The sequence below is a fragment of the Schistocerca gregaria genome, chromosome X (assembly GCF_023897955.1).
Source record: "Schistocerca gregaria isolate iqSchGreg1 chromosome X, iqSchGreg1.2, whole genome shotgun sequence".
Taxonomy (NCBI): Eukaryota; Metazoa; Arthropoda; class Insecta; order Orthoptera; family Acrididae; genus Schistocerca; species Schistocerca gregaria.
Window position 1 is genome coordinate 821247851 of NC_064931.1, and position 13612 is coordinate 821261462.

The 13612-nt window shown below is 36.6% G+C and overlaps 1 protein-coding gene across 1 annotated transcript in view; it reads left to right on the top strand.

The window, feature by feature from the left end:
* Positions 1 to 446: 446 nt before the first annotated feature.
* LOC126298746 (mesencephalic astrocyte-derived neurotrophic factor homolog) overlaps positions 447 to 13612 on the top strand; it is a 31159-nt gene continuing 17993 nt past the window's right edge. Inside the window, exons 1-3 of the mRNA XM_049990190.1 lie at positions 447 to 665; positions 4039 to 4163; positions 11958 to 12099. Of these exons, the coding sequence (XP_049846147.1) occupies positions 572 to 665; positions 4039 to 4163; positions 11958 to 12099 (361 nt within the window). The 5' untranslated portion in view covers positions 447 to 571. The remainder of the gene's footprint in view (positions 666 to 4038; positions 4164 to 11957; positions 12100 to 13612) is intronic.

Here is a 13612-nt window from a genome sequence, read left to right on the forward strand (position 1 = left end):
ATTTTTCTTTTGTTTCCTTTACTGCTTGCTCAATATACAGATTGAATAACATCGGGGAGAGGCTACAACCCTGTCTCACTCCTTTCCCAACCACTGCTTCCCTTTCATGGCCCTCGAGTCTTATAACTGCCATCTGGTTTCTTTACAAATTGTAAATAGCCTTTCGCCCCCTGTATTTTACCCCCGCCACCTTCAGGATTTGAAAGAGAGTATTCCAATCAACATTGTCAAAAGCTTTCTCTAAGTCTACAAATGCTCTTCACTATAGAGTGAAAAATTCATTCTATATAACTAATTCCTCGTTTATGTTTTGTGTGCTACATCCTGGTCATCTGGGGCGAGATAGAACTATTTCTTTGTTTTATTTATTTCTTTATTTATTTTTAAAGCGCGCAGGAACATCGGATTTGACAAGCTACGTGGAATATTGGCTGCACTGTCAAGAACGTGTACCAATAGCGTTTGAGCACATTTGTATATTCCACGCTGTCTGTGATGAATGGTGTTTGAGTGTATAAGGGTGAGTGTGACGTGAGGTATCCGGTATTTTGCTGCCTGGATTAATACAACAATGGGTGCACAAAGAAATTTGACAATGGTTTTCTATTTATTTCTCCTGGCCCTTCTTGGGTGTGGTTCCTGTCTGAAGAAATCAGATTGCGAAGGTATATTTTTTAAATATCTTTCGTTTTTATGTTTTTGCAAAAAAATACCATTTTATTCACGGGAACTCTTGTATTTGTTACAATTAAATCTAGAAGTAAATTACTGCGAACGTTGCTTTGTTTTATTAGTAACTTCTAGTAAATTAGTAATTTCTAGTAAATATTAAAATACGTATATGATGGGGACGAAGTTTACACTTTGTTTCTATAGATACAATCAAACATTATCGCCGTATTTGATTGATTTAGTGTTTAGAGAGAAGGAAATTATTATATCTTCAGAGGAATTGTAAAACTGCTTGATAGGCCGCCCCGATCATATTTCATAACCACAAATGTGACAGCTAATTCAAGTTACGTGTCCTCCGTATTCATAGTTACATTACTATGTGTTCGTTACGTTTACGGTAATTTGCCCTAATTCTAAGCACAGTTTACAATTCGTCTGTGGAATAACCATGGATATATTTGAGATTATGAATTTTAACTTTTTCTGCCCGGCAAGTAGCATCATTATTGTAATTAGGCCTACTGAATACGTTGGATACTTGATGTTTAGAAGTTTATAATACAGGGCAGAAATCAAAACTAGTCTAACAAAAAGCCAATAAATATGGCAAAATTGGACATGTAGTTAATGTTACACAAAAATTACTACATTACATGTTATATATAGTAGCATGGTCAATTCCTGTTGAATACTCGGTACATACAGTCCATCTTTATGGAGGACAGAAATGTATTTCAAAGAAAGAAATTAGTTAAACTGGTTTTCCAGATGCAGATGTTCGTGTATCTGTAAGAAAGTGTTGTCAATTTTAATAGAAAATATATTTGGCTTTGCTGTTGCTCTTGCACAGTGGCGTTTTCTATTGGAGTCATTTGTATGTGCTAATAGAATAAAAATTTCATAAAGTTAGAAAGAGTGCATGTCTATCTCCATCTTAATGGTTGCATAATTATATTACACTTGTATTTCCAGACTGATATGACAGTCACATTCTTGGGTAACAACATACCATTTTCCATCTAGGCATGCAAACTCATTTATCTTCATTGTTTCTTATAGGGATGTTTAAAATCCCCAGATATCCCATTCTCCACTTTCGTGATTAGTTGACGGCATTGCAGCTGCATGTAGTGAGATTTGAGACTTCAGTGATAGGGTGGGCAGCAGAGTGCGTTAAAGTTATGTTTTGGTGCCTGCTCTCCCAACACGCTCGCGCGCGCACACGCGCACGCACGCCCCCCCCCCCCCCCCCCCCCCACACACACACACCTTGGGTGTGGTAGTAGACTGATCTGTAGTGCAGCCCAAGGTCTGGTTAGGTTAGAAGATAGTAACTTGGTAGTGAGTCGGCGAAGCCAACAAATGTGAGAGTAGAAAATCTGGTAGTGAAGACTAATGTTAATGTTCATGTCTATGTCATATTGAAAAATGCAAGGGAATTCAGTACGTAACTTCTATCCATTTTTTTAATATGGCAAGGACTTAAACATAAGTCTTTGCTACTGGTCGGTTTGTCACCACAACCAGACTTTCTGCTTTCACATTTGTTAGCTTCACCAACTCGCAACAAACTTATCACCTTCCAACCTAACCTAGACCTCGGACTGCACTACAGATAAGTCTGTCACCACACACAATATTTCAGTGGGGGTCTAATCTATAACTTTAACCATATCTGTTATATCACTCCATAACTGCCTGGGTTAGTCAATTTGAAGACTGGAACACGAGGACATCTACTGCCAATAGGACCATACCTAGTAAAGCACTGCAGTGTCCAAAGCAACACTATCTGAGAAAGCGTTGAACCATTATTTGTTTCGTAGGTAAGTAATAAATGTGAACCAGTTGGGGGAAAGATAATATTGGAACATATACTAAGACTCTTATCATTAGCACTATGATATGTTTCTTGAGTAATATCTGCTCTGTGTCCATTGTGAAAAGGGGTGAACGGGACAAATTTTGCACTTTAAACGTAAATATTTTTCAAACCGTTGGTCTTTCTTTCAGACAATAGGTAGTGAGCTATAGTAATAAACTTTTTAGCCTTTATAAAATTTTGCTATGAGTGGAAAATTAAAACATATGTTGTTGTACTTCACTCCATCTGGGAGAGAATTTGATTGATTATCTGCTGTCATAATCGTGGATTGTTTGACTCTAGGATGACTTCAATTGTTCTGAAACTTTATCAATAAGTGAAAGATAAATGTAGCATAACAATTAAAATTTAATTCTAATTTAAGAGCAACATGCAAAGAAAGTTGGAGGACAAAAAGCTGTGATCGCAAATTTGTTTTGTGACGTTATGAAGAAACACACAAACAATTCTGCTAGCTGTACATTGAACTCTGATGTGTCAACTTCGAAAGAAAAATCCCCTCCCTTCCAACTATTAGGTTTAGCAAATTTTTTTTATAGCATTTGAAACCTAGATTCTATCTGTCATCAATTACAGGCTACACAAAAGGACATATTTACGGATGACTGTAATGTCTAGCTGTCCTTGTAATTTCAAAAGAATTTTCACTACATAGTGTTTCACTATTTCCTTGGAGCTGTACTGAAGAGTCGTAACTTCTTCTGTCAAGGAGTACCTTTTCTGTATATCAAAGATCTGTAGCGGTAAGTGGAAATTAATAAGGAAGTCCCATCAGTAGAGCATGTTCTTATGTAGCACTAATCATTGGGTGACTACCTTGTATTTTACCGTGAGTATTGTGAATGCTGTTTATCAGGGTTCCTGTGGGGAATTTGACATACGGCTGGGCTTGTTAATGCTTATTTTTCCATTTCAAATTTCTATTAGAGATCGTTCTAAATCATCCAAGCTGTATTTCTTCAATTCACCTAATTTACATTTGTACACACATGGAAGAAATGCTTGAGAGAAGAGTCAACTTCACCCCGTTTCCAAGAAGAATTTGTAAATTTTTATTTGTGTGTCTGAAAATAGGTGAGTATAATAGATAAACTTTTGCTATTGATCTAGCTGTTGTTGTTCTGTAGGGTCAGTGGACAATATAAATTTCCAGACTCAGAAGTTGGTTTATATCAGTCACATGAATAAAAATTTTTAAACAGAATGCAGACTTTCTGAAAACGATTCATATTCAGATAGAAATTTGCAAAAGTAAATATAACAACCAAAGTAAAATAATTTTTGTCGCCAATATGTAGTTATTTAACATGAAATGTTTTTGAACTTTTTCAGTCAACTTAACCCCGTTGGTCAACTTCAAACCATTTGACGATACCACCACCTCTCCGTCTCCCTGGCTCTGGCCGCCTACCCTCCGACCTTCTCCATGATTTCCTCGCTTCTATGACAACTAGCTAACATGGTACTTTCTTCCACAGTGTGTGTGACAGTAATGGAAAAATTTAGTGGTCAGCTAAGTGATGATGTGAGATCCAAACCGACATTGATTGAAGATGAATTTAGAAAATTCTGCAAAGCTACGAAAGGAAAAGAGAACAGATTTGTAAGTATCTTTACAGCTGTAGTGACCAATCCTTAATAAAGTAGTCCCAGAGTAAAGATGATCTGGACATCCAGAATAATTGTTTATTCCACAGTCAGTCTCAAATGAACATTATAATAGGGAATGTTATATTTATTGTAGTTTTGCCTATGGTATATCTGTAAACTCATGAGTGGCTGTATGTTGTTCATGTGTAAATGTCTGTCTGGGAATTACCAAATTTGTTGAATACATTGATATCCGGTAGCCCTTTGCATAAATAGTTGTAACATTACTTTTATATTCAAATTTCATAATGTGCTGGAAGTTAGAGAGAGAGAGAGCAACAATGTGTGTTCTAAAATAATTTTTCTTCTTCACTTTTTCATAGTGTCCTAAACAGGTTGTCAGTTTAGTAGCTGCATTCTTTACATTCCAAAGACAAACATTCTGTAGTAGCATGTGAATATGGAACTTACTATTGGAGGAAACTGTTGATTAAGTTTATTTTGAATCTTAATTGTTTGGATAGTTCTGGTGTTGTCACAGAATGTTGGGTATTGGTGAATGACTGTACAAAAAGTACATCAGATTGGTTTCTGATATCTCAAAATTAGTAGGACATGTAACTTCTTACATTATTTCCATCCCCAAATTTACCACTAATTCTCTAACAGGGCAATTTTTGTTACAGAACTTATATGTAATCTGTCCTCTAGATTTTAGGGAAAAAATCTTATATTTCCTTAGCAAATTCTTGTGTGGCTATTAAAATGTGTAAGTGGTCCTCTGTGGAACAGCTTGTCTAGTTAGGCCTATGCAAACTGTAGCACTATCTTGCATTTGCACTGAATTATTTTAAGTATGATTTAGAATATGAAGTGGCAAGGCTTTGTGATGTGAAATTTGTGGTCACTCTATCAAGAATCAAACAGTGACACATTCTATTGTTGAATAACTTAAATTGACATTGTGTCTCAGTTGCATACTGTGGTGGGCCACAAAATTGTAATGTTTTCCTGGACAGAAATGGCCATGCTGCAGTAGGATGTGTCAAACAGTGAACCTGTGTCCTAGTTAAAACTGTATTCTGACTTAGGACATGAACTTGAGCTGTGCCTTAACAGATAATGGAGTGGCATTTTATTAGGCACAGAAGAAACTATGGGGTTTTGGAAAGAGGACAGTGTTGTGATGCATTTAAGCTTGTTGTTATGCTTTAATAGTAAGAGGTATAGCACTGACACACTAGTGGATCACACTCATATTGAACCTGTTGGTCAGGGCACTTTGGCTGGCTTATCGTGAGTCAGTACATAATTGGGGTTAATAGTATTTGCACACGTAATGTGAAAGCATTGACAGTATGATGCATTTTCCTTAGTCACCACTGTACTTGTTTACTGAACACCTCACGTGTTTCCAGTAACGGCCAAGTGCAATAGTATCATGCTTAGGAAGTAGGTCTGGTTCATAATTATGATCTGGAACTCTGTTTTGGTCATTTTGGGAGGTTGTAAAATGTTGGAAATGTTTTTTCAATGAGACTTCATAATATAGGCAGTGTAATAAAGCTCACCATCATAAAATCTAAATTTATTACTTACTGAAGTAAGTACTCTTACTGACAGTACTATACAAGGGATATAGTGCAGAAATGGAAATATGTAAAACTGGTAAACATTCTTTTCATATCACTTTAGGTTGTTGTTGTGGTGGTAAACTAGGAAAAAGACCCCCACTTGGTTACCAGGATCACAAATGCGAAAACTGGGATGGTTCCTTAATTGAGGCCACAGTCGGCCACCTTAAAGCATATTATGTATGTTGTGTGTTACATTTTAGCCCATTCATTGGCACTGTATTACCTTGACAAATGGTAGATCATTGTGAGATTTTTCCTTGCATGAATAAATAAATAAACCAAGAAATGACGGAAGACTACATAAGTATAAAAAAGTGTAAATATTGACTACACATCTTTGTCTTAGATAAAGTGAAGCTTTGGCACCAAAGCCATGTGGGTTATTATGTAACTGGAGAATTCCTCCCCCCACTCTGTTACCCACTCCCCTCCACTGAAGAAACAGGAACTTACTTGGTGGTGAATGATATATTAGCACTGTGTACTTTAGTCAGCAAATAACATATTGGTTCCACATGCACAGTAGGATCAGCAGGAAATAGACAATATTTGTCATGGTTCAGTGAAACAAATTTCCTCCAGCATGAGTCATAGGTTATTGCCATTTCAGTACAGTTAGTTTTCCAGTATGTGTTCAATGTATAAAATATTCTTACAGGAATTTATTAAAGGCAGGCCATAAAATTAGTGAAGGTGCAAGTGAGTTCATAATGTCTTTATGCAACAGGTCAGTAACTTGCATCATATTGGTGACTTCTCTTGACATTGTATAATACAAAGTAAAGCTACCTGTAGAGATTCCAAGTTTCTTGTATCCTGATCCCATTCAGCTTTGCTGAAAGTTATAGAGACCTGCTACAAAAAAATTACTCTGTATATTTTTGATATACATATCAGAGAGTATGCAGATAATAATATAATTCATCCACTAGACATCTATAAACCCTATATCACTGTCATTCAGTGGGCTACAGCATTGGTTTGTCCTTATTTGAGTGAGTGGCAGATAGTGGTCTGTGTGCTTATTTCTTGGTGGAATGTGAGTGTGAGAACTGGCCCCATGGCTTTCCCCATGCCTGAGCAACAGGTACGAGGTTGTGCCCAGTGTTGATATCACATCTGAGCCAGCACGGGATACCTTGTCTGTTGGGGCCAGAGGCCATTTTTCCTACCAAGTCCACGCGTGCTTAAAGAGTGTGTATGTTGATCATTGGGAGCTCCATCATCATCCAGATACTGGAACTTCTCTATAAAAGAAAAGGCACGCCGGGATAAAGGGCCAGTGTAAACTTACAATGTTGGCAGTTCTTGTTGGATATGTGAAGGCAGCTCTGCAGGAGCTATTGAACAAAATGAGTGCAACCAATTGCAAATTGTAGTCCATGTCAGCATGGATTATGTTTTTCATCCATGTTCTGAGGAGATACTGGTTCCTTTAGATTGTTGCTGATTTGGTAGAGAGAGCGTGTAGGGTGGAAAGACGTGCCACTATCTGCTACATCACACCCAAAATCATTTAAGGTTGTCTAATTTCAGAGTTGAGCAGAGGGCCTAAACCATATCCTTAAATGATTTAGCAACAATATCAGTTGTGATTCCTTGACTTTCATATAAAGTAAACTAGGTCACAAGATCAAGAATGCACATTCTTAAACAGTATGATCAAATATTCCCCATAGCTTGTCAGTTTCGATGTTCGTATGCAAGACTCGTGCAATTAAAATGTTTCAAACTGATTTAAGATAAACTAAAACAGGAAGGGAAAAGCTGTTTCACATATCTGTGGAAAATATCAGGAGGCATCACATCTATTGCAGCTCACAAATGTGGTAAAACTCCCAATTAAAAGTTCCCTACAATAACTTCAAGAACCTTGGCGAACTGCACATCAAATGATAGTTTGGAGAATTAACATCTCATTACCTATGTAGCAGATTTCTGTTCCCATATGTCAAACAAAAGAAGCAAGGACAACAATTTTTTTAATTTGAAGAGTCTCTTGAGTTCTTGGAAAACTGTTCCCAAGGTGCTAACATCAGAGGTGTTAAAAATCCAAAGTTAGTTTGAATGCAAGTGCATAAACTTAAATGTTAAAAGGGTGCAATCATATTTGACTCTGGAGATGAAGATGTGAAGACGAATTGATAACATTCAGAAGTATTATATAGTACCCCCTTGACCAGTTGTTCCCAGCCTTTGTTACTATTCCCCCTAAGTGAAATTAGACGTTACCTAGTAACCCCCGCCCCCATTTTTTTACACTCCCATCATCATCATTAGTGCCTAACTAAATTTTAGAATGAAGAAGAATTTTATTAGAACAATTTTATTTTTAAATGATAAAAGATAAGTAATATTTAGTTTTTGTAACTGTTTTATCAAACCTCAAACTAATGAATCAAGTAGACAATTGGTACTGCTTATTTCAAACAACAGCTTTTTTTATGGAATCATAAAGCACTTAACAAAGCGTTACGTACAGCTCCTCCACACAAAAGAAAACTATAAACACTGAGGATACAGCCTTGTTACAAAGCATGTCTCCTTTGCACCACTCCTCTCCCTAGCAACACTGGCATCACCCACACCCTGTATCACCATTCAAAATCAACCAAATTAAATTGTGTGCACTATATTTAGGCCTGTTGTTAGTAAATCACTAGATTGCTGAACTCGTTATATCTGAAATAGAAGGAATTGGAAGACTTTTTTTACCACTGCTAATAATAGATGATGATGATGATGATGATGATGATGATGATGATGATGATGATGATGATGATGATGATGATAGGGCCCCACACCATTGTAGTAGCCATTACATGTTTACTTTTGTGCTGTCAATTAGTTCATTTATTGTTGCAAAGTGAATAATGAAGCAATTTATGGTCTATAGTGGAAACTTCTTATGACTCGGAGAAATAATTTTCTTGATACATTTAAGCTTATGTTATTTTTGTCTTGTTTTACTGTCACAGATGGAGGGTGCAAGTTATGTGCGTATTAGGTGGACTACTCAGGCATTAATGCTAGTATGGAAATGAATAACGTAGTTATGTCGATCTTACGAAATAATTATTTTTAATTAATTAATTAATTTATTATTATTGTTATTAATTTAATGGCCAAAACATAATTGAACTGTTTTCTTTTTATCCATCAGAAAATTTCATTTTAACCCTCAGGTGTAATTACTGCCAGGTTGAGAACCACTGCCGTACAAGCTGCAGCCTTTGGGCCGCATGCAGTCTGAATCAAGTGTTTGGCCACCTGTGGTTCTCAGCTGTGTGTTATGAAAACATATGGCTGAGGACCCAAGGTTGCACGAACAAGTGATGCAGGCTACAGTTTGACAACCACTGCCCTAGACCATTAAATACTGAGCAAGGTTTTGATGGGTGGAAAATACCCACTATGGCTTACTAGCTGTGTTAGACATTGCTACAGAAGCAAAGAGCATCTCCTCACAGATTTAAGCAAAGTAAAAGCTTTGAAGCTTTGTTTACAAAAATAAAAAAGCTGAGTGAAGCCTCAAAGTGCTAAAGGAAAGCAACACAAGACATGTTCAATGAATTCAAAAGTAGAATTATGCCAGTCTCTCTCAACCATAATCCTAAGAAGTTTTGGTCTTATGTATACTCAGTCAGCAGATTGAAATCATCTTGTCAGTTGCTCTGTGGCCATATTGGTACCAAAACAGGTTACAGAAAGGACAGGTCATAATAATGAAATTAGACATCTGAAACTCTTTTACTACGCAAACACCAAAATAACATGTATTACGATAAGTGATTGTGGAACAGAAAATCAATTAAAACTGCTCAACATTAGAAAGTCGAATAGACCTAATGAGACTGCCAGAGATTTGAGAGATATTACATGAAAGAAATTGTTCCCATTCCAGCTGTGTGTTCTTGTAAGCCACTGAAGCATAAAGGGTACCAAGCAATTGGAAAATAAAAATACTGATAATGACAAAGGGCTTTAATACATATACTGTAAAGTAGTTATCAAAACAGACATCTTTCAAGAGGTTTGCAGGATGCTCTGAGATTAACACCAGATATAATTTTTATAACACACATCTGTTCTCTGAAAATACTATTCATGTAACTTGAATTTCCTCAGAAAATGATTGTTTAACTCGTTAGTAAATGGGAATATTGAGAATAAACTAGTTTCTTCACTTTTAAATCATCTATAGCAGTAATCATATGTGCTTCAAACATAGCTGAACTGGGGCAGTTCATTAGTTCTGTGCGTTGGATTAACCAGTTGAGGTGCTCGCATCTCGTGGTCGTGTGGTAGCGTTCTCGCTTCCCGCGCCTGGGTTCCCGGGTCCGATTCCCGGTGGGGTCAGGGATTTTCTCTGCCTCGTGATGGCTGGGTGTTGTGTGATGTCCTTAGGTTAGTTAGGTTTAAGCAGTTCTAAGTTCTAGGGGACTGATGACCACAGCCGTTAAGTCCCATAGTGCTCAGAGCCATTTGAACCAGTTGAGGTTGTGATCTATTTATAGTCCCAAAAACTTGGCACTTTATACTTCCTGTATTTCATTGTCTGAAAAACTTTTAGTTATAGCGTGTGGAGTTTTGTGAGAAATACTAAAGTGTATACACTGAGTCGTGGCACAATTGAATGATGAAGTGCATGTGCCAAGTAACAAAAAGAAGCAGCTTTGAACATAATCTTTTTGTTTCAAAGATGTCCTACAGACAGCATATCGTTAGTTTGGCATATTTCTTTCACAGCTGTGATTTCTACGCAATATGTTAGGTAGTTCAAACATTATTTACTATCTGCATTTGTGCAGAATACTTTCGCACAGCAAGTACTGTATTTACTATATACTTTAGGTGAATGTTAAGACTTGAAAATTCTCAAAACAAATATTAATGCTGTCTGTGCAGTGCACATTGACCTCAGAAGAATCAAGATATGATAGAGTGCTGCCTGTATAAACCTGAGCAAAAGGCAAGTCAAAATACAATCTGTTTCGGCTCAGAATACTTTGCTTGCTGCTTCATGCTGACCTAGTGTTCAGAATCATTTCAATGTTTGTAGTTTTACACATACGTGATCTGGTTGTCAGATTGTAACTATTCGCATTTAATATTTTTCGTTAACTTCCTGTCTACATACCTTCCTAACCTGTTTTTAATTGTGCTTTTAACATTACTGTAACTTTCATAGAAAAAACCTCCTTGGTCCAAGGAATTAATTTTTTTAATGTTAGAAATAGTGAATTTCCATTAATATAGGGTTGAGTTTCTTTGTACATTAAAAAGACTAAGTTAACAAATGATTGCTAATTCGGTACATTCAAATTTGTACTTCAGTATTACACAAATAATACCAAACAGTGAAAACTCCAGGTTGTAATATGAACAATATTAGGAAAAGGATAGATTGCTGCCAACTTTAAAGATAGCTCATTGTGTTGCAGACAGGCACAGTGTAAAGACTATTACACGTTATAGCTTTCAGCCAAACACACACACACACACACACACACACACACACACACACACACACACACACACACACACAGATATAGTCACACAAGAAAGCACAACTTGTGCACACATGACCGATAACACCAGCAACTGATATCAATAAGTAGCAATCTGTCCTTTTCCTTATATATATCCAGAATGTGGAAAGAGACTGGAATTTACGCTTATGAATGGCAAACAGGGATCGTAAAGTATTCAAAAAAATGTACAGGAAGAAACATTACAACGTATACAATACTTCAAGCATTGGAAAATTTTGTGCGGAATTGGCTCCTTTATGTACACATCATGATATTGATTTAATTGTGTTTGCTGAATCATGTGACATCCTAAGATATTAATACAGCAGTGTTTACTGTTCTATTTCTGTGTCATCTAATTGATAAATAATTTTCCTTCCCAAGACTTTCCTTAATTTCAGAACAGCAGATTATTGTTTTTCTTTTTTGTGTGTGTATATGTGTGTGTGGGGGGGGGGGGGGGGAGGGGGGGGGGGGTTGCAGAAGTGGCATCTGGGACAAACAGTTATCTAAGAAAAAAATCAATAATTTCACATTTCAGAAACTAACAAATACGCAAATTGCTTGTGTTGAATGGTTGAAATGAACAAAATTTACATTCCACAACAGTTTATAAGTATTTTCTTATATTTTCAGTGTTACTATTTGGGTGGCCTCGAGGAGTCTGCGACAGGAATACTGGGAGAAATGTCCAAGCCAGTGTCGTGGTCAATGCCAGCTGAAAAAGTGTGTGAAAAATTGAAGAAAAAAGATTCACAGATTTGCGATTTACGCTATGGTAGGCAGCTTTTTTACATTTGGCATTAAATAGCATAAGTCTGTAAAATAACCAACCAATGTACCTTTGAAAGAATTCCTAATACTTTCAGGTATTTTCTCCAGTGATTCATGTGTCCATCTGTGATTAATAGACTTAGTCTCTCCTGATAAGTTGTAAGCAATAAGTAATGTTGTATCTGTCATAAAATGTTTATTTTATCAGAACAATATCTGATGCTCTTTTTGTGTTGCTGTACTTGGAAATCATACTAGGGCAAATAACTTAACTTTAGCCTTCTACCTTTACGTTGATGGCCTATACCTACTACTTCTGCAGTGTGCTCTGGATAAGGCCTATAATATCCTGTCAAATGTCTTTTATTTACATTTACATTCATACTCCGCAAACCAGCATATGGTGTGTGGTGGAGGGTACCTTGTATCACTATTAGTCATTTCCTTTCCTGTTCCACTCACAAATTGAACAAGGAAAAAACGACTGTTTATATACCTTCCTACAGGCCATAATTTCTTTTATCTTCATGGTTCTTATGCAAAAAGCACATTGGTGGTTGTAGAATCATTCTGCATCAGCTTCAAATGCCAGTTCTCTAAATTTTCTCAATTCTTTTCCTCAAAAAGCATATCACTTTCCCTCCAGGGATTCCCGTTTTAGTTATCAAAGTATGTCTAATATTTATGTGTATATCGAACCTACAGATAACTAATCTAGCAACTCGCCTCTGAATTGCATTGCTGTATTCCTTTAATCCAACCTTTTGGGGATCCCAAACACTTGAACAGTACTCAGAGCGGATTGCACTAGTGTTCTATATGTGGTCTCCTTTACAGATGAACCACATTTTCCTAAAATTCTCCCAACTAACTGAAGTCAGCCATTCGCCTTCTCTTTGACAGAACTTTTATAATTGCCAGGTCTACACTCTAAATCAGTGCATCAGCTTACAAAGCCTTTGGTGTCTTTTATGAACATTTTTGACAGAATCGTTCCACAGACCCTGACCAAACTGCAGTCACAAACGTGACAGCTCTTTGCATGCCCATGGCCACTCATTGGGATTTCAAAAAAATCTATAGCATCATTAATTATTTTAAAGTTAGTGTGCCAGTCAAGCTTAATAGCTCAGTTCAGACAAGAAAATGAATTTAAAATCAACATAAATTGGTCTTACTAACAGCCCAGATGACTCAATTTAGAGCTACACAAAATGAGGAAAGGTATATTTGAATTACACAGTCACTCAAAATAAACAGTAAAAATCACTATAGAGCTAATGTTGGTAACTTCTGGGTCATTTTCTATGTTCAATGGCACATCACCAAATGTCTATTCCACCATAGTTTGAGGACAACCCTTAGAAAACTCACTTCAGCATAAACTTTAACTGTTGACACACTTTAATGTCGATCAGTTGTAGAATTTTGGAACACGTATTATGTTCGAGTATAATGTCTTTTCTGGAGACTAGAAATCTACTCTGTAGGAATCAGCATGGGTTTCGAAAAAGACG